Source organism: Anopheles marshallii, chromosome 2 (genome assembly GCF_943734725.1).
Source record: "Anopheles marshallii chromosome 2, idAnoMarsDA_429_01, whole genome shotgun sequence".
Lineage (NCBI taxonomy): Eukaryota > Metazoa > Arthropoda > Insecta > Diptera > Culicidae > Anopheles > Anopheles marshallii.
In genome coordinates, this window is record NC_071326.1 from 50095955 (window position 1) to 50118608 (window position 22654).

General features: G+C 40.6%; 1 protein-coding gene across 1 annotated transcript in view; it reads right to left on the reverse strand.

The window, feature by feature from the left end:
• The window catches only part of LOC128719110 (uncharacterized), a 104293-nt gene that overhangs the window by 59926 nt on the left and 21713 nt on the right, over positions 1-22654 (reverse strand). The window contains exons 2-3 of the mRNA XM_053812731.1: positions 4855-5069; positions 655-790 (exon numbers count right to left, since the gene is read on the reverse strand). Coding sequence (XP_053668706.1) covers positions 655-790; positions 4855-5069 — 351 coding nt within the window. The remainder of the gene's footprint in view (positions 1-654; positions 791-4854; positions 5070-22654) is intronic.

The window sequence follows — 22654 nt, forward strand, 5'->3', positions numbered from 1 at the left end:
AGAAGTATGTTTATTATGAAAACTTAATAAAATGTAAACCTTAAAGTTCGCACACACATGAAATGTCAAGAAAAAATGCACAAACAGTTTACTTTACCGTGAAGGCTACTTAGTCAGCTTCTGGAAATGGAACCTAATTGCATGCAAACCGGCGAAAGCTACATATTATACGGATTTCAATCCACCACCGAACGTTGCGCAAGCATGTTAGCATGTTAGCCACCCGTACAAACAGATAGTCCTCTGTTCCTTAGAATGTACGTAATTTGAATAAATTTAATCCATTCGGAAAATTGTCCTACGCCCTGCTCATCGGTCTGCACCAAACTGGTCCCAAGTCGTGCGGAAAAACAGCACACCGAAGAGCCTCAAAGGCGGTGTGTGTATATATGTGTGCTTCAAACCACACACGGCTGAACCGAAGAACACAAAGGCACATAATCATTTTCAGTTTTACCAAAATCCAACTGCCTAATCCATCCTCAGGCGGCGTACACTAACCGCGTCTCCATACAAGTTCGGAAACAGTTCGAATTTTCCGGGAAACCAAGTGGATTTTCTGTGTCGAGGGACATGGGACGGCTTTGGTGCCGTTCAAACGTAATTCAAGCGACTGCAAACGTTAACAGTGGCTGTCAGGGTTAGGTAACTTACCCACTACTTGCATGCTGATGTGTTCCGTGGCGGTAGAAAACGATGGTGCGTCTGCAGTAACTTCGCAGGAAAAATTACCCGACAGTCCGAAGCCAACATTTTTGATAACCACCTGTCGGTTGTCGGACAGTGAAGCCTGTAGGGGGAAGGAAAGTGAAAGAAAAACACAATATACAATTAGTTTCGAACAATAAAAAGGCGTGTCAAATCAATGCTACCGATGGTTCATGTTTGATACATTGAACAGCATCAATTATATCCCATCATCGGTCTGAAATGTTCACATTTAAGTTCTCGCATCGAATACAATTGAAATCAAAGCCACCTTTTGTTAGTGGAAATTGCTCTTTTTTTATTTTACAACCACACCCTATCCGATCACGAATGCTTCGTCTGTCCCGTGCATAATATGCCCGGATCGTTAATGAGCTCACGCCACATCAAACCCTTCAGAAGCCGATCAGCTGGAAATGAATTCTAACCACACAGTGAGCACGTTTTCAGCAAGCCGCTCTATTGACAACACGGCACCAGTTATGGCGACCGGAAATGGATATTCAATCCCGGATAATACCAAAACCATCATTTATAAGAATTTGATCGTTTCACATGCGCGACGCTGATCCGCTTTAGCAGTCAGATAAATATATCTGTTCCATATTTATGACCGAAGCAATAATTCATTCATTTCTCCCTATAAAGAGCTCTCAGTATTTGCTACTGCTTTCTGTCCTGCTGTCGATTTTACTCCGGCAATTGGGACAACTGGAGAGAAAAAAGTCGCTCACGTACATCGAATAAATGTATTAGGAGATCAGGACAGAAGAAAAAAGGGAAACGTTGTCGTCTGATCAACAAGGCTCGCTGTTCAATTCGTGCTTTTTTAACCATTTAGATTGAGGATTGACGATGGAAAATGTCACCAAATGGCAACCATTTACCCCCAAACGATTTTCAGTATCAAACGCTAGCTCGCTCCATTTAATACATCCCGTCAATTCCGGTGATCCCATCATCCCTTTTCCGTCGATTTATATTTCCACCTCGCATTCTTTGTCATATTCTCTCTCAAATGTGTATCTTTGTTCGTTGGCGTATATGTGTGTGCCCTCTATTTCATCCTTAACTATTAACGATTCAGCATGTCAGGTTACTCCAATCTTCCACTGTCTTTTGGTTTGCTAAGGTTTGCCGGCATCCGCAAATCGAGCTGTTGTAAAAAGTGTGGACATGCCAACGTTTTTTTTTTTCTTTTCCATAACTGATACACACACTCACACGCTTCATCAGTATTCTTTATCGTATTTTTTTTCTCTGGATCGTTCTGTCCCCCTGGAGTTTCTTCACGGTAAAGGACGTCTAGTGCGGACTGGACGAAGCATTAACTTATGTTCTGTCGTGCGAAACAAGCCCCGCACAAAAGATGGTCACCTAATATGTTACCATACATGTATGTATATCGTACATTAAGCATCATAGGTCACCAAAATGTAGTGGGGAAAACGCCAAAACGCTTCCGAAAGAAATACGATATTTATAGGAAGACGAAAAGCTTCCCATTTTTCGCGTCCAAATTGAGTGCCGTTCAAGGCGTGGAAGTGGAACGGCACCAGACTACCCTCAATCTCCGGTCGGGTGGAGGGGGAGGGCTAACGACTACGAAGCATGGGACGATAATCTCATAAATATATTATATGAAGAGGCTGGTTTTCTTCAAACGCTTTCGACGGTCTGACAAAATGGATCGCCTAGCATACCAAACAGCGAACGATGTTAAGTCAAAAAGTTACGATGCCTGAAGTGAGGAAAGGAAGCGAACCATGTACATTCTCCTGGTCCGTTTACACCCACGCACTCCTTTCGTGTGTTGGATACATATTTCGACGAATGCTCGCTCGGCCACCGATGTGCAGATCAGCCAAATTGGCTTCCATTTTGGACGTGCTGTTTTATGCGCCCGAATGACGAACACAGTGACGAAGACCACAAACGGTTTGCGTCCCATGCCTTACCAGCACGCGTAACACGAAGTGGGTAAAATCGGGAATCAAATTGGTAGAAAACGAAAAAATCCTAATGTCAAGAATCTGGAGCTTCAACGGGGCACAAAAAGCTAAGTTTTGCGAAGCTGCTAGCCTCACGTGTTTTGCTCCGCCAGAAAATATTTGAATTGGCTCGTACAACGCGTAGGCGATGGCATGACTTGGGAAAGAAACCATGAAAGATAAATTCCCAATGATAAACAGCAACCGGAAATGGGCGTAACGGCCACATCTGATATTGATCAGACAATTTGCTAAGGAAACTTGTTTTTTTTTCTTTCGATGTTAGCCAGCTTATTTGGGGAATCAAAAACTACTGAATTGAGTCCTTTCAGAGCGTTTTAAACAAACTACATTAGCTTCCCTAAATGCAAAACTACTTCAAGCAATTCTTTGAAAATCAGATACTTATTTTTGGGTCGAGGAGCAACTCATTAAGTTCAGCTGTTTTAATACACAAATTATGTATGATTATTATTGCTGGACTGATTTGTTTAAGGAAAAAATGGTCATTACTTTTTGATATTCTCTTCTATAAGCAATGGCCAGTTAAACTTTGTTACCTTATGTTTATTTCTTCTTTTGAATGGGATGGATCTCGTTTTCTGATACTTATCATAACCTTTTGCTTAAGCAGATACCAATCCGAAATAATCGCTCGAGATTGCCTCAAGCATCCTTATCCCAGCGTCTGTGCAGAAGGGGAACTCTTCAGACGCCTTAAAATATCCCGCTCATTTCGTCAAAGTTGCACAGCTCAGCAAAAGCAACAAAACACAACACATAAATTCAATCCATTTCACTGCCATTTTCGCCAAGGGAAAATATAGCAACGAGGGCCAAAAGCCTAGCTATACGATTCAACGTTAAGAACGATCGAGGAAATTGACCTCGTACCCGATACCGATTCGAGATACATTCCGGGACAACAATTCAGCAACAAAGCGATAGAAATGCTTAAGCTCGATGGGGATACGGAACGATGAAAGATAATCTTTCAGCCTTCCAATTATAATTAATAAGTTAATAACGAGCGGAAAAACAACGGACGCCATTCATTCAATCCGCACGTCTGACACTTGATGGCACAAAAAACCCTTCTAGAAATTATATAAAACCAGTCCGCCCGGCCCGAGCCGATCATTTTTTTAGCAAAAACGAGGACAATGAACTAAATAAAGCACGAAACGAGACGTTTTGCCCTCTTCAAAGTCAAATCCCGCGCCTTTGAAGAACTCATTCAGGTTGCAGGGCGGTAAACATAACTTTTCCACAAATCCACCCGAGTGCAAACGATCAAATTTTTAGCTGAAATCACTTGCGTTTTTGTTTACGAGAGTGAGTCAAACCATCCAAAAGCAACAACCGGTGTATTCACAATGCACGGACAGCAAACCCAAGAAAGATTACTTATTTGTTTAATATGTTTAACGACCTTCGTGTTTTTCAAGGGTACAAGCTTCCGAACGAAGGATGGCTACGAAAAAGGCTGCGAAACACAAAACGATAAAACACGTCTCATGAGTAGAAAAAAAAACCGGCACAACCTTACTACCAAAGAACCTAACAATAATCATCTCGAAATGTAATCGTGTCTTATCAGTTCGTTTCGTTTCGGAGTTCTAGTTTTTCATCCCACAATCTGCAAGACGCTTAACGACATTTGTCGACTTCGAGTGCGTTTTTGCGAGACCTTTTTCGTGTAATTCTTGTCAAGCAACACCCAAAGTCAGTCAGTTTTGCAAAAGCGAGATGTTAAGCTTCGTCCAGGAGACGTAACAACGTTAAGCACCAGCAAGTCACGTTTGCCTGCAAAAAGGATTTCTCAGAGCTAGTGATGTGGAATCAGAAAACAAACTACAGACAACATGAACATTAACGAAGTCTTCGCGAGCGAGTTCCGATCTCCTCTTCCGGGAAGCATAATTTGCTTTTCCAAAGTCTCTTACTAGTCGGGCGCAGTAGCAAAACTGCTCCGTTTCTAAGAATCAGAAAAGACGGATTAGTGTCAGCTGAAGAAAATGCCTTTAAATTACCCTTGCAGGACTGACCGTTCTATTTCAACCTGCGGCCGATTATAATCCCCGATCGCCAAACCGATCGAAGTGAGCTGATCAACTGGTTGTTTTCTGTAAAATTGAAACGTATCTTTACTTACGTCGACATTGATCCCGGGAAAGGGAAAAATCTTCTTGCTCGGTTGCTGGCCCGGCGAGTAGCGGTAGAACTCTCGCAAACCTCGGTAAAACTTTACGGAATACAGCGGCGAGTCATCCAGATCGTACAGGCAGCGTAACGTTGCATGTTGACCACGTCGTACTGCTGGAGGATCTACCACCAGCTGTACTGATCGGATAGCACCGAAACCATAATCTGCAATGAGAAGAAAAACAGTTGACAAACGAATGTTACAATTATTTGTAATGATACATAAGATGTAATGCTATATAATATTGTTAAAATATGCGAATACAAAAGATGTAAAAAATAAATTCTAACTATATTTTTCTTGCACCTTAGTTCCATCAGGTACATAGGTACTTTATGAATCCTGCAAAATTATCCACATACGACCATTTCTCGTTTTCATTAAAGCTTCAAGTTGTATGCCACATACATCTTAGTACTACAATACACGCTCTCTTCAAGCCATTGCCATTCAAAATCCTCTCTACGTGAACAACACACGTTGCTCGGAAAATGTATCGGTCTGTGTTAGGATGGCAACTTCAGTTCGATCCACCGTTTGCAGTCTTTTAGGCTTAATCAACTGCGAAACAACAACACTTTTTCCGACATACTCATTAGCGGCTTAAGATAAACCAGCTACAGCATCCCTAGTAACTTCTACCAGAGGAAAATTGATACGTAAAACAGGTAGAACGGTGGAAAAAAAGAAAGCGATGGAGCAGAAAGAACTTACACATTTCCACGCGTAAATTAATGAAGAGAAAAGAGTTCGTGGAAAAAGTGCCAAAATTAACTCTGCAAAGAAAAAGGCCTTTCACAGGGTGTTTTTTCTATCTGTTTTACCATCGTATTTGTGTTAACTTAATTAATGTAATGAAAATTAATGTCCATCAAATAGACCCGGTGGTATTACGTCATGGGCGGAAGTAATACGTTCAGTACTGCCAAGGTCAGGGGCAACCATCAACACTTCCTTGCATAAACTTAGAATCCAATTGCACTACCCACTAATACTTATCTGAGGTTTCACTTAAAGTTAATCTCTTGAGAATGCTTCTTGCTACTACATTAAGCACACTGGAATTCATCACCGTTAAGCAAGATTAGTGATCATATCAATTTCCCCCTGAGGAAATGTACGGGACTATGCATACTGTTTAAAGACATATGAGCACAAGTTTTTTTTTAAGATAGCAACTTAAGAGCATGTCTTCTTCTATTTTGAGAAGTGCATCTTCTCTATGATTTGTTATTGCTGATTTTTCTTGACATTGTTTACCGGTAGGTAGCCGTAGATTACAATCGTCAATGCCTACTAATAAGAGCATGGTTAGGAGTGTATCAATTATTAAATTGTTCTTCTTTCAAAACAGGTGCATTACTCCTTTAGTGAGTATCTATAAGCAAGCATAGTACTTTTTTAAAGCCTTCATTACTAACTTACAGTCGCTCCCTTCAAATTTTGTCTTAAAATCATCTATTTGTATCTGTTCATTCAAGAATATCAGCTATGAAAACACGAGTTTTTTCGGATTGTATGTCAATTAAGGACAATTAAATTGAGGCATTTAAATTGATAGAAAAAAGAGTATAAATTTAAGAAAAAACCGCTTAAATCTTTTCCCTTTAAATGTTCACTCGTTGTATTCCAAGAACATTTATGTTATGAGAATTAAATAAAGTGCAAGATATAAATGATTTAAGTGGATTAATTAGTTATTTTATTGAATTTATATTTTAGAATTCTACAAGTTTTCAACAAAAATAAATCTTTATAATTAAATAGATAAATCGTTTTCATCTAACGTTGTAAGTAAGTCTGTCTGTAAGTAATCAATTACAGACACAAATTAAAGCAAGGACGTCTAAAGTTGGTGAATTTGAGACAAAAGTTCATGCGTTAGAGACTATATTACACGACTGTTATATAAACTGGATAACAGTTACACCTACAGGTGTCCAATTGTCCGATGTCCGAAGCAACAAAAATTGACTGTTGAAGATCATAAACTTTAAAAAAAACGGAAGAAAAACTTAAAATTCGTGAAACAGATCCATTTTGAGCAATATAAAATAAAATCGATCCGAAAAACAAAACATCAAGTCTCGCAATAGACTATAAACAAAAAGCAGAAGAGAAACCAACGATCTAAAAATTGGAATGTGTCCCGGAATTCGAAGGCAGTTAGAGAAAAGCTAACATTTGCATCTGTTAAATGTACTTCGCACCCCGAGCCCAATCGAAGTGTTTGGCCATGCCAAAACTTCAACGGGTCCCAACTGTCACGACGCAGGCACACTTTGTTTTCCCCACTGGAAGAGTCAAATTTGCACATCCATTTCTTTTAATGGTTCGACCTGCTGTGGAGAAGTCTCTTCGATGGCCATCATCAAATCGGAGTATAGAAATGCACAAATACCCGGGAACGAACCGGGCCTAGAACCACATTCAACCTTTTCTACGACGTTTCGGTTCGATACTTCTTCCCATATAGCGGTTCGATGATGGGGTTGTAGTACGTGTGCTCTCGCGTTTCAAACGGAAGACGATAAATTTTCTTTTATTATCTGCTGTGGAATCTGTTTTAACGATATTTTTATGATAATTTCGCACATTCACTTCGCCTTTCGTTTCCGTTCGTTCGGTGAAGGGTGCGCTTTAGTTTTGGCTTTAGTTTGAGTCGCATTCGTTCGTGGGATTCTCGGGAACTCGGTTCTAAAGTCTGTATGCTTTTCTTAGTCTCTATACTCCTCGCGAAGAATTCCCGTTTAGGTTGGAAAGGTTCTTAAACATGGGCCACCGGTTTTGAAAAGCAGTCTTGGTTTGCGAGGTCATGGCTGAGATTTTCCACGAGCCTTCATTTTTATAGACGGTGGGTAAGAATGTTTCTACTCGTTTGGACCGTACATCGACTGGTGATCATGTCGATTGAGGACGAAATGGACCATTGCACCGTACCACCGGTTCCATCAGACAAGAAGAGGGAAAACAAACACCTAGATCCAACGCAGCTAGTGCTGTTTGCTTAATCGTTCGTGCCTTCGACGAAAATTGTGACGAGTGAATGGTTTTTCCAAGGCTTTCGATCCAAATTGTCCGACCCACTCGATCCGGTCTGGTTCGAGTGCTCGGTAATCACCGTTGCCGATGTTTGTTTTATAAATTTGAAAGCTACGGTGTGCGAACGCAGTCACTAACTTTCTGATGCCCAAGAGCTGCATGCCCGCCGAGACCTCTAAATCAAACACCGTCCAATCATTTGTACCAAAAGTAAAGAAAGGAAATGAGTTGCGTGAGATAGATGGCTCTGCAATCATTGAAATGCAACAAAGCTACCACAACAAATACCAGTGACCTCTAGAACTGAACTATTCGGTCCAGTGTATCCAGTACGAAGTTGATCCTTTGTCTATATTTGCATTTTATTGGCACCACTTACAGTTCTAAAACTTTTCGCCTGAAGTATCGTTGAGTGCCATGCCATCAAAGTTGTGTACGTGCAACAATTGTTAGCAGAATAAACATTAGTTGTGTAGTGTACTTGCAATCGATTTCCCTGTTGTACTTTAAAGAAAGGCTCTAAACTTATGTCCAATAATTTAATATAAAATCTCAACAAATGAATAAAAATACGTTTTTTCATACGGAAATAAATCTGTTTAAAACACAAGCATAATACGTGGAATGTAATGTTTTATCACAATTTATCTCTATCTAGCACTAACAAGATGTTTTTCAAATAACGCCCGATGGTACCCTTAATGCAAACCAACTAGCTACTACTGTCTCGTTTCATGCATCTTAAACTAGGATTTAAAATTCTAAATTACCATCCCCTGTTGATAGAGCCGAATTTCAGCACGCCTAAATTTTGAATTCGTAACCATTTTTCAAGCCGGAGCAATCCTTGCCGTACTCTTGCTTGCTGGGGTAGCATTTTCCGACTTCCTAATGACCTAATTCCACAGTATCACAACAGGATTACGACGAAACAGAAACAAGGATTAACGTCAAGTGGAATGGAAAGGTTTGTAAAAATGGAGCAGTACGTTTGGGACGTTTTTCTCGTTGTTATCTAGCTGCTGTAGACTTGGGCTGCATTTGTTCGGATTGTAAATGAACGAGCCCGACATCAAATAGACAGTCCGGCAAGGATCATCTGTCAGCCGACTTCACAACGTCCGAGTCAAGGCTTCAGATATAATCCTTCCTCAGCACTTGCTATTGAATGCTTTTGTTAGGATGGAAAACTCCTTCGTCCTGTAAAACCTTTTTTAGTTTTTCGCCAAAGTTTCCCACAAAAATATACATTTGTTGTGATATTCCTTCCTCTAGTATATTCTCCTGTGAAAACTAGTCCTGAAAGCATAAACGCAAGATAAGTAACATTTCTGTCATTTTTTATTCATTTTCAATATCGATGATTAACTGAATCTGCTTCCAAATCCACAATCATATCCTCTTCTGGAGTTTACGGTCGTGGTATTAAACATGATATAAGAAGTTACCGAGATTGTGTTTGTGTAGCTGTGTAAGACGCTCCGAGGGATCCTAAATATAGGCCAAACGTGGCCAAACATTGCCATGTGCGATGCTTTCAGAGCAATGCGAGAGAATCGGTTGATCGAAACTGACTGAAGGATGGGATCATATAAAAAAAAACTTCTCCACTTGGAATGGGACAAATATGAACCACTTTCAGAAGAACTGCAGCTTAGAGGGTTTTCAAGAGACCGGCGATTTGTCGGAATCGGAAATAAAAACTTCTCGAATCGTAATATGGTAATAATAATAATGATACTAGCAATAATAATAAAGCACTCTCGTTGCAAAACCGTGAATAAATTTGATGGCATCTAGATGTCATCATTCATTCTAATGGCTTCGAAAAGTGGTGAGCGATGAACAACTCATATGCTATGGTGAGGGAAACCAGAAAAGCACATTTTCCTGGAACTCTGTATTTTCTTTCCCTAACTCTGTACTCTCAAAAAAGCGAAATTGAATTACTACAAAACGTTCGAACAAATGTTCAAATAAGACATGTCTGATTCGTCAATTTTTAAAGCACACAAATCTTTGCTTGATGTAATTACTGTTAGGTTATTACAACTCACTGTAAATTAACTCAACTCATGGTGGCTCAATGTATTATGTTTATACAAACAATATGTTTTATTTTTAACGTCGCCACGTCACACAAAACAACAAATAACACAAAACAATGTATCGCAACAGACAAAACTAGATTAGTAACTGTGTTTGTTTTGCAAATCTTTCTACATTTACAAAAGAATGTAGTATCTACATATACAATAATACGTATGCGTTGCGTTGCGCCGTGTGGCAAATTTATAAAAACGACTCTAACGCACGCATGCAGCAAACATTTCTCTAACCTCCGGAAGGAAAACCCACATCTTGTTTGTTTTGCGGCCATAACAATCTACCCATTAACCGTCCGCATCTATACATTAACTGTTCGTATCGTTTTCGCTGTCAGCAGGTTGTTGTCGCATTTCGCCGATTCAAGACATTTTTCAAAACACTCTGCTGCCTAGCAAAACAGCGCGTAATATCGCCATAAAATCAAGCGACCAAATCGCGAAAACTGGGTTTGTATTATTGTCTTACGACACCGCGTGTGTTGGGAACAACGATTTATTGTTTGGCCATTCTTTCGGTAAAAACAACATTTTCCGCACCACCGTTGTGAGTTGTTTTTATTTGCGAACTAAGATTAAACGCAACACATCCATGGTGCGAAGTGTAATACACTGCGGGAGGAACGCTAAACGAGTGGGCCGTGATCAATAAAATACTAACCCATCGGAAGGACGACACCGGACAACGGCCACTTCCTTTTCCGCCTGTGTGTCCGTTCTGTTAAAGGGTCGTAAAAAAGGATCAACAAACTTTTACGTCCTCATAGGCCTACCCGGTTTGGTAGTGTGAAACCTACCAAACAAAACCAAAACATACAACAACAAAAAACACATTCACCATGCTAAGGAAACCGATCATCGTTGATCTTTTTTTTTTATTTCTTTGACTGTGAGAAAATTGCAACTTTTACAAATAAATTGCCAGTAAGGGCTTTTCGCGGACGTGACAGGACTATAATCGGGATGTTGTGTGATCGGTTTCGTTCTCAGCTTCGCTCCATGTTCGATGGCATGCATGAATCGCCCACAAAACAATCATGCACGCGCTTGATAACATTGAAATTAATTTCATTTGTTATCTTAGTTCACCCTGAATTTACGCTTACAATTGTCTCTAAGAAAATCCATCGTTTTAGATCCATCGTTATCTTTTTTAAATTTACTTTTAAACACTAAATGTGTTTTTTGTATATCATTATCTTACTGACTTAGTATCGATTGTAAAACAAAAATCTGATCGAATATGCAATATTGTATGTTTTACAACATTGGCAGTTAAAAGATATTCAAAACAAAAATTTGGTTTAAAACTAATACATATATACTTTACAATAGAGGTCGAAAAACATTTGATTTTATATGTCGAATCTTAAACCTGATGTAAATAAATCAGCTGGTAGATATTAGTCACTAAACTGTGCACTTCATTCTATATTAACTTTTACGGCAAAGTTGATTCAGTTTCACTAGTTCAGTTTCACTGTTTATCTCAAACAAATCTTAAACAAATCTTAAACGTTTGCATAATTTAGTATAGTGTGCTGGCTGTATGTTATCTATTGCGAAATCCTGTATCAGGTTGACACCTTTTGACAGAAAGTTTATGCACCCAATTATGTTTATTTTGATGTTCTTGATACATTTGATGAATTGATAGCGAAGAGATTATTTGTTACGTTGATTTTCATAAATGTGCCCGAATAATCAGATTTACCCTAACTCCCATGGGGTATGACCAGTCAAAAATATGCGTTTTCAATGCAGCGACTTAAAATTATTATGGAAACGTTTCGATGACGGTACAGTGTACGGTACATCACCATCACAAACAAAATTCTTCATCATATTTTGCTTTCCCAGTTACTCTGTAGGCGACAAGCCTGCGCATCACAACTTAATGTTTCCATTCATGTGTAGCCAGAAGCACATGGTGCACATTTTGATAATCTTACCAACGCTATTCCATTGACGTGATCAACCCACTGTTCCAATGTTCGATTGTGGTTCGATTGTGTTTGCTATTATGCGTGCATATAATGCCGTGAGAAATAAGTGCATTCTCCAATGTGCTCGCGTAACACCGCAGCAACAAACGCCTCCGATCCAACGCTTACGAACCGATGCATAATAGAGCTTCCCATATAAATCCCTCATTGTTTCGATTGTCTCGCTGTTTCGATCATTTTTGGACCATCCACAAACATCAACAACCCTCGTAAATACACGTTTTGGGCAAGAGCTGCAACAAAGGAAATGGAATTTTCAAATGAGTCTGCACATGAACTCGAGCGGGGACGACCAAAATTATGCAAATGAAACAAAACACTTTACGCAGAAAAGATTATTAGAACAATAGGCATGCCATTTCCAATACTTGAATGCATTTCCTAGAAAGCAAGCATGGATGAAAAACCACATTAAAGGTAGTTGAGCTGTGAACCAGCATTACCAATTAGTATATGCATAGTTTGCACCGTAGTGAACTAAAGTCTACGTGTAGTGATAATAACAATTATTGAATTTAATTCAACGCTTTTTTTTTCTAAAACAAGCGACCCATAACCATATCATTTGGATTGATTTTCTATCTTCCTCGATGTTCCATCAAAATTTGGCAGAATTATTGAAATCCCAGGAGATGTATTGATTGTCTATGGAAAACTTTTATTTAACGCAGGCAACTAAGTGATTTCAGGAGCCTATGTAGCCTATGGTGGATTTTCTATTACCAGCAAGTAATAGTAAGTAAACAACTATATGTATAAAACCAATTGTAGCATCCACTTATCCTCAAAGACCCGGTCAGAGCGACGACAACTAAATTGTTCATTTAATTCTTACTAACTTAAGTTACTAATGAAAACTCAATTAAGTTGAGATAATCATATTAGATGTATTAATAACCCGTAAAATATTCATATCCGATTGTTCAGAACTATTACACATGTATCATTCTGCAATGTATCAAGGGCAAATTGTCATGACTTAATACAACAGCCCCGTTTGTATCATACTAATTTTGTACCTATAAAACAATCTCAGGATATAGTGATAAGCCTGGTAACATCAATTTTCCAAAGCCGCGGAAAATTTCGACCAAGCGCCGACAAACGACTATTGATGAAAACTTTTTCAAAGTACGCTTAAAAACTGAAGGCTCTAAAGATAACCAAATCAATTATTAACTTTCTAAGGCAGAGCAAGGGCACAGCGGAGAGCAAGTACACAACAAAAACAGCAAAAATTTCAACCCAAATGCAAAGCCAAAAACTTTCCCTACCGACAGCGATCAGTCGCACTGTTGGACAAGTGTTTGCGTGAAAATTAAACAGCTTCCTCGAAATTCAGTCTCAGTCCCAATCCCAAAAGGCAAACTCTGCCCCAGTGATGGACCCGGGAAAGATGATTTTCCGACTGGATTAAAAACGCATCAAAAATTGAGATCGAAAAATTAGCCACCCGGGAATGCGGTGGTCGGAAAACTGATGGCCGTCGCGATTAAGCCGACGGAATGGGACAACTTTTCGGGGAAGATAAATTCCAAAAAAGGCTACCCCGTAACTTCGAACCCATCATTCTGGTGCTCGCGTGGCAAGAGTACACGAGGAAGACGCTAATGATCTCGTTCAACGGTCACTAACGGCCTGTAAGCTCATCCTTTCGGAAGGGTTGAGCTGCTGGCAACAGAACCGAAAGTTTTTTCTCGTCCCACATTCTACGCCCTGCCTAGCACAAAAAAGGCTGGCTTTTGACCGAAAAACGCCAATACCCGTTACCGTTTCCAAAAATGAACTGTTTATTTCGATGACAAGGATTGCTTCGGTGGGTGCGTGCATTAAAGTTGATGGTTATCGTCCGTAATTACCAAGATAACGGAGCGTACCAAATTGAACAGCTTGTGCCATGGTAAACCTCATCGGATGAAAGCTATCTGGTGGCGCAATCTAAATGGAAATCGGAACCCCATTTCTCAACGATAAGATTGTACTGGAGGAAACAATTGCGACTAAATTATCACTCGGAACGGATCAAATCGGTGCGAGCTGCGTTTCGGATCAGGAAACGGGGGTAAACCACCGACGAAAGCAAATTATCTTAGGTAATTGTCTCCTCCAATTGTCGTGAAATTATTCACTCGCATTTTGTGGTTAAAAACGTTATTGAAATTATATTCCTGCGTTTGAAATATTATGATGTTAAATATTGATTTATTTATTTCCTTCTTAAAAAAATGAGTACGAGTACGAAACGAGACGTACGAAACAAATAAACATTAAAAAGTATGTAATTTACCTTTCCTTTTACATACTTTTACGCCTACGTTCCGTACTTTGGCACACTTATTAGCAATGAACAACGAAACTGTAACGGAATATAAGTACTAAAACAAAGTCAAACAACCATTTGCTAAATAAACTAATGAAATCCTAAACGGCCAAGTAAACGGCTAGCAGTAACGCTTCACCTATCCTTTCGCTGAATTCGCCATCTATTTCCGATAAGTTTTTCTCACCAGTTTGCTTTGATCTATTTTCGATTATCACCCTACCAAAAACCATCTCATGCGAGTACAATGAGTTCTGCCAATGAAAGGGACAGAAATTCAATTTCAATCCACACCGCTCGGTTGCTTTGGTAGAGATCCCTTGGGAAAGGTGCTAAAGTACAGGATAAAACCATCTTACTACTGTCGAGTTCTTCTTCTGCTGAAGAAAAAGATGAGTCTGGTTGAGCTTCTAGTAGAATTACACCTACAACAGCTCAGCTTCGTATGGTGGGTTCCTCAGAGGGCGCAGAAAAAAAGGTTTCATCTTAGGAAAGGACCATCGACTTCAACGAGCCACGCCTGCTATGCCAGCCAACCCACTGTTTGGACCTGTCCTTTACCGACGGTCGCGTGACAAAATCTCATTATTTTCTCGGTGACTTCGCCACCCTACCGGGCTACAGATTTAACGTCTTTCACTTGTCTTTCCACACGATTGCATCCTGGCCAGGACAGACAATGAAGGTGTATTGCGTCGACTTGCTTGCTCTCCACCCGGTTCACTGTCGTATGCGAAGCAGTATTCCAACAGGGAAGGGCAATAGATTAATCTTTTTTGCACCTTTGCCGTGACAAACGGAACAGGCAAAACTGAGCAATCGCGCGCCAACCTTCTGCCAACGCTTCACACGAGCAGCCAAGCGCAACCCAATCCGCAACACTACCTACGCTAAGTGATTGAATCATGCGAAACTAATGGATTTCCATGGTGCGACCTCGTATTAACCGCGAGACGCCACTACCCAAAGCCACTCCAGGGTTTGTGAATCCCAAAAGTCCTGTTGCACGATACTTACAACCGTTCACCTTTCGCGTAATGGATTTCCGATCGTGTTGCGACCGCACCTTCCATGTAGTTGCAAAACATTTTCCACTGCAACAGCAAACACATCGTGGTTGTGCAATAAGGTTCTGGCTTCTCCAGGTTGAACAGCACTTTTACCGGTTCCGCTCAACAATTTGTGTCCCGTTTTACAGCGCACCTTTAGTTTAGTTCCGCTACAGCACAGTTGCGTGTCCGTGTGCATAAAGCGAAGAAAGAAAGAGAATAAATCATTTGCTAAAACATGACACCGTGGCATAAGCCACGGGCCCAGCCAAGTCATGTCAACCTCGCACTATAGGTCACATTGTTCCAAGAATTGGGAGTGCTAGTAAATAGATTCCCTTTTCCCATTCTGTACCGGATGGTACAAAGTCGAACAAGCCCGAAATGATGTAACATCAAGTAGTATCCCAAACCACCCACGTCCCCAAATCTACCGAGCAAATGAGCCATTTGGGGGCCCATTAGCTTTCCCCCTGATGCCATCATGGTCATTTCGTGGCCACCGTTATGTCATAGTTAAGTTGCCACAAGCATGGGTGCCCTCTGTTTCACCTCGGTGTGTTTGCTGTCACGATCATGAAAAGGAGGTTTGCATAGGGACATGTTCCGGGAGACAGCAGCAACAAAAACAGCAAAACTCCCTCACTGCAGTGTCCCCATATCCCAAGGGCGCAGAACGTTGTATGCTGACGAGTTCTTGGTAAGCTGAAGAAATTTGTTTACCATCAACACCCGTCACTCGTGTGTCCTTCCAAAATCGCACTTTAGTCTCGAACTTTCCGCCCCACCCAAACGGCGCAGTCCAGGATGCATGGAACTGACGTACGATTATGAGCATAATCAAGTCTCCGAAGGTGGTTTCCAACAACATGCAAAGAACCACAGCATCGACACATGGTTTTTTTTCTGAATTGAACCCGCTCCACCGCACCATCGTCCGTAATGGTCTGTGCGAGGTTCAGGACAAACTTCCAGTGCAAAAGGATTAAATAAAGTTCAAATTGTATAACGGTGTATTGTGTCAGGGAGCTCGTGTGGCACCATAAATAACACTGTTGACACAGATACATGCAGGCCACCGGTAAACAAGGCGACCATCCTGTACGAGCCGAATAATGACAGGGTGTGCCCGAAAGGTAAAAGGCACTGGAAGTTTGTTTGTTTGTGTGTGTGTGTGTGAGTATGCATGCATGATGTAACTTTTATGAGCCCGCGTTTTCTTATTGCAAAGCATTTAAAGCAAGTGAAAACTCATCTACCAGCACGTTATACATGTTCTCAAAAGCGTGACCGATCCTTTCCTCGCCGTTTGCTGAAAACCCGCTGAAAAATTGCTCGCCTTAACCAGCAGATCTCAAAACTTCCTCACGTGTAGCTACATGTCGAAACACATACACACACAGAGAAACTTCTCGGTAAATGGGTTTAAATATTTGCACTTCAGCCTGCCTGTGGGAACGCGCTATCCTGCGACTGTTCGATGCTTTCTTCATTCGCTCTCGCGACCCATTTCTGTCACATCGCTCAACTCACAACTGGCAGAGCATTTCGACGGTCAACCATACAACGGCACAGAAAAAAAAACGGAACCCAAACCTCAAACCTTCACCCGTTTCGGAGCGCGCATTGGATTTTGAAATGCTTGCACTGAAATCAACATCCAGAAGCGAACGGCATTCGTCAGATGACACTTGATATAACTTTTGCGTGTCCCGTGTTCCATCCGTGTGGCCCAAGCGCTCCACCGCTTCGCACTGTATGGACCGGAATGGACCGAGATGACAGGCCACCATCATACCGGTGCGATGTGCTGGAGAGTATAAAGCCACTATTTTTCCCATGCTCACCGGGGGAAAAAAGGGACCCATCTTCATACCCGCAACGATCCATTTTTTTCACCCATCTGCAGCACCGGCAAACTTGTCTTTGCTGTGTCCAAAATGGCAAACCGAAACGGACGCACATCTACAGCACTCGGGTTTTGAAGTGCCAAAGCATTTCGCGTTACCATGAAACGGAACCAAGAGGGCATTAGATGCATACAGCATGAGTATCTCAAGTACCGTATTACAGCCAACGATAAACGGAGACAGATTTCCGTAACACGTCCCGTCTCTCTTCGCTTCCACATTCTACCGAATTTGCTTGGGTGCGAATGAAACTGTTTACGAACAGCAAACGACGACTGAAGCATGTTCGTCAAATGTTTGTCGGCCCGTAGCTATCCGAGTTTGCTACAGACTCCGTGCTGCAGGCCAACGCTAACGGCATCATCCTCCATCCGTATCCGTAATGTACCAGGATAAGTGGGACGGTAGCGAAAGCTGATCCTCTCCACAACCATCAGCAGCGATGGTTGAAACGATGTAAAGAGTTAAAATTTAAGTATGTTTACATTTTACTCAAAATATGTGTGCATACATTTAACTTGTTGTACGACGAATTGCGACAACGTAAGACGACATACCCTGGAAATGGGTTCTACCGAGGCCTAGTGCTACGCCGGCAATTGCATGTCTGTTGACACCGGGGACATACGGTTTAGCAACACGCTCTCGGTTAAAGTAGCCCACATTTCGTAGAGGTGTGTTAAGGATATCCCACCATCATGTAGCGACAAACCATTTTCATATAGTTTTTGCTTCGCCCCATTTTATTTTATGCGGTGTAGTGTAGGAAAGCACCATAACCACTAGAATCGACCGTAATAGATTTTTAATGGTACTCTACATTAGCGACTCGAAACAGCATAAAGAATTTCCTCGAATCATCTATCATTTGCTTTTAAAACTGTTTCATACCGATATTGATAATGGCTTGATGCATTGATGTTGTTAAGCTTATCCTAATGATAGCTTTATTTATATTATAGCTTTATCCTAATGATCATTAATATTCGTAGAAAAATAGTTATGATTAGAGTAAACCTATTACCCCAAAATCCAGATATGCTATTTACTTACGGATATATTTTTTTATTTTGAGCTATGCAATTTTACTCCACTGGAAAACAATATCTTCTTTACGGCAATGGTTTTCAAAATGGTATGATAATGCACTTGTAAGCAATACAGCAATAGTTTGATGAGTGTTAATGACATGCCAATGATAAACCTGCTTCATGAGCAGCGAAGAAAATTAGCCATGCTTTTGTATAAGTGGATAGAGTTTATGTTTACTACACTCGTGTAAAATAATTATAAGGACACCCCTTTTCACACGCGTAACAGAATGAATGTTGCACCGATTTTTCTACTCGGACATTTTTTTCTTTAACTATCCGTTAAGAACATCTCGATTCCATCACTTCAACTTCAATACAGGATCGATTCCATGCCTCATAGACTACAACAAGTGTGTTAAGAAATGTAGAAATCGATATGAAGATCTAACATCATGACGTATAAGATATGATAGTCATCCATGCCCTTATTTACTTGGTTTGGGGAACCAGACAAGGCTATTGGCTTCCAACAAAAATCTATATCACAACGACAGCTGTAATTGTTGTTGTTGATGTCGTCAATGAGGATTATAACAAATGAATCATTCTTGATCTATCCTTCAATCTTAATAAAAATAAAAATTCAACAAGAAAAGAAGTTATTGAAATGCATTTTAAAAAATTAAATAGATAGTACAATAAGTACAACCATAGTGACAAGATTAACATAAAGTAAAGTGTAGCACTTAAGATAAATGAAAAACATAAGTACTTATGACAAATATTTATGATATTTATGATGATAAATGATATTGGTATGATATGATAAACATTTGCAACATTCCACAAAATTTCACGTTAAAGCGCAAACCGGTGATCTCGGCTAATAGATTTAATCGGCCCGTTCAAAACAATTTGTACACCCGAGCATAATCCATCAGCGTGCCAATGTTTTCTGCACTGTTTGCACCCTCTTACTTCTAGTCAGCTGGAAAGAGAAAGCACGAGAAAAACATACGGAAAAATGACAACAATCCAGAGCGTTCTCGACGTTCACTATCCTCCTCCTATTGCATGTTTTTCACGATGCAGCGTTTCGGTAGATTCAGTGCGCCGTATGTCCATCCAGCGCTCGGCTGAAGCGACGAATCGGCGAGTCGTGTGCCCACTTGTAGATGTCCACTTCAATCTGGGGCTACCATACACGGACAACATTTATCCGAGCGTATGAGAGTTCATAGTTGGGGAGGATGCTATGTATCTATCGATGGAAATGCCGCAATCGGGGAAATTAACATGTTTTCCCAACTTCATTCAACATCGTTGCATATGGGCCATCACAACGTACATCGACGGACTATTTTTCTAGAGGTAAACCGAAAAAAAAAATCGCCCGAGTAACATGAACGGGCCTGTTTGTTTTATTGTTTTTCCTTTCTCATTTCATTGGAAACGCACGTGAGGGTATTGATAAAAAGTAACCGATGTAATTTTCCAACTACATGTCCGTTTTGTTGCTGTTGTGATGTGCAGGATTACGAAAGGGTTGAGCCACGTGAGATCTAACCCCCTTTGGTTCTGGTGCCGGCATGATTCTTGTTACAGCTCTAGGGCAAACATGTTTATCTAGCCTCAACATTCTTCTTGCAACGAACTAAACCCACGTCACGTTGAACCAATAGACATGCTTTATCGAGAAACACACATTACGTGCTTACGAAAGTTTTGTAACAAATACATCTACTAGATGCAAATGAGTTTCAGTATAATATTATTGTAAAACACGTGCATCTAAAACTAACATGCCTAATCTTTTTATTAGCCATTTTCTTTTTTTTTGCGTTCATAAACTACCTTCAGATTTTGAGGTACAGTTCCGAAATCAATCTTACTTGTATGCTTGCCCCATGCACATCCCATTGTAATATAACATCCACTTAGAACCGTCTGATGGAGCTGCACGACTATTTTCCTTTTGGTCAACCGGTGAACTATGGTTACCGCTCTGAATCGAAGTACGGACAGCTTCAAATTCCGGACATTCTTGACATTCTAGTATTTTTCTAAAGAATAGAAAGCAGTAACTTTATAAATTGATTCTAGAATATCATGATAATCACGCAAAACACATAAGCGGTGTGGTAAAAGCCTACGTATGAAGTTATGCAGCTAAAATGTGAAGAATGTTGGGAATTTAAAGATGTCTGCATTATAATTCAGAACGGTAGAAATGTCAATCATTGTAAAGCAAATGAGAAAACCAGGATGTTTGAAGTAAATAATTTCAGTCTCTAAAAAAACATAGATTGAAAGTAGTTCGACTTCGGAATAATACAATTATGATTCAGAATCTAATAAAACAAACACTATTCCTGTGCGTGTGAACATTGACTGATCGTTGTTATAATCAGCTGTGGCAGTTTTAAGTTTTGTAGTAGATGTAACCTCAATAACTTGACCATCTGCGTAGAGAAATGTACTGGATTGTCCTTCTTACGTTTATATAAACCAATGCTTTGCACCAACTATGTGATAGCTCCCTAATGTCGGAGTATGCCTATGTATCGATTATGTATCGTTGAATTGAAGCAATTCAACGAAAAATCACTAAATACCCGTTACGAAAATTACAGTAGAATGACAGAAATCAGCTGCAACCGTACAGCACTCACTGTCTCTTGCTAGGTGGGGAATCTTCAGAAAAATGACGAATGAATGCCCAAGCTATATCTGTTGCCGGGTTACTTAACGGCTCGATAGATATTGTAGAAAAATTGGGATTCTTATCACAAGAAAAGTTTCTCGACATCAGCCATTTCTGTTTTTTTACTATGGCCAATACACGTTATGGTGAACAAGAACCAATTAGAGGTATAAGGGGCCTACCACGTCCCCTCTGTCCATGTGGACGACCTAAAAGAACTTTACGGGCTGGGTCGTCCGGTGTCATTCTCATGACATCACCAGCCCACCTGGCGAGTCTAATCCACTGTACGAGAGTATGGTATGTAGGACGGCAGGTAGTATATGAGTACTACGACTGTATACGTTCTGTATAGTCCCAGCTTCGTTCGTCGTGACAGGTGTTTTGAGTGGAGAAGTTTCCTCAGACTGTTGAAAGACCGGTTGGCAGCCAGCACCCTAGCGCGTATTTAAACATCAATGTTGTTGTCGGTGATGACTTTTGACCCAAGATAGGTGTTTGGAGTTTTGGACGACTTCAAAAGTGCGCTAACCTATTTGTACGTCACCCCTGCGTAAGTTGGGATGTGCAAGCAGGACCGCTGGTAGTGCCACCATCAACATGGTTTTTGCCGACGGCTATACAACATTATAATTCAAATTATGCGGCTTGTAGGATATGTAGCAACAATATATCGTGGAGTGATGTAACATGGTAAGAAGTTATTTAAGCTGCTTTTCATAGCTTATCAAGTACATCAGAGCGATATAAGCGTGATGATGTCATAGTTCTCGTAGTTTCTCAGGCATGGTAATCTGCAGCCAAACAAACATAACAACTTTGCCGAGTTCCATTAGTTGCATTTTGTTAACGATATGCAATTATTGTTCTTGCTTATGCAATTAATCAATTATTTCAAGTGAAAGTATTGAAATTATGTAATGTCACAGTACTTGCAAGTGTTGAATTAAATTCAAATTTTATCACATCTCACTATTAGCCCGAAGCAAAAGACTTCTTCGAGGAATTCTATCCTTCTTATTTCAAGCATTGCCAGTAACATTCCACCCGTGATGGCACTCCATTACTGCCAAGGTCAAGTGACCCATCTCTATCTTTGCCACTCAATCCCTCCGCCCTTGAACGGTTAGTAGGGATTCGCCGTGGTTGCTAAAAAATTGCCCCACCACACGAAAAACTATTTGGACCGGATCGCCAAATGCCGAGGAAAACTTTGAAATTTAAATGAGAAATTGAGCCACTCAACGAACGAAGCGATATTCCCACCGAGTGGTCCACACGACAGCAGTCTCCGAGTTCCGAGTTAATTAAATTAAAGCTGGTTGCCGCCGCCGTCATCTCCAGCTGCAGGCACCGGAGAGTGTGGTGGACGGTGTTGCTTTTAGTGTCAGTTTTGCACCAGCGCCAGAAGTGCTGGAAGCTGTTCGAGTCTGTTTCCCTCCTTCAACTCCCACCGGGCGAAAAGCATGCAGCCAAAAAAACAAAAACAAACAGAAAAAATCTCAGACAACGTAAAGCATTTTCTCTCGCCCATTGTGACCACAAAAACCCATCTACCAGGCCCATATCCGCGGTCCCT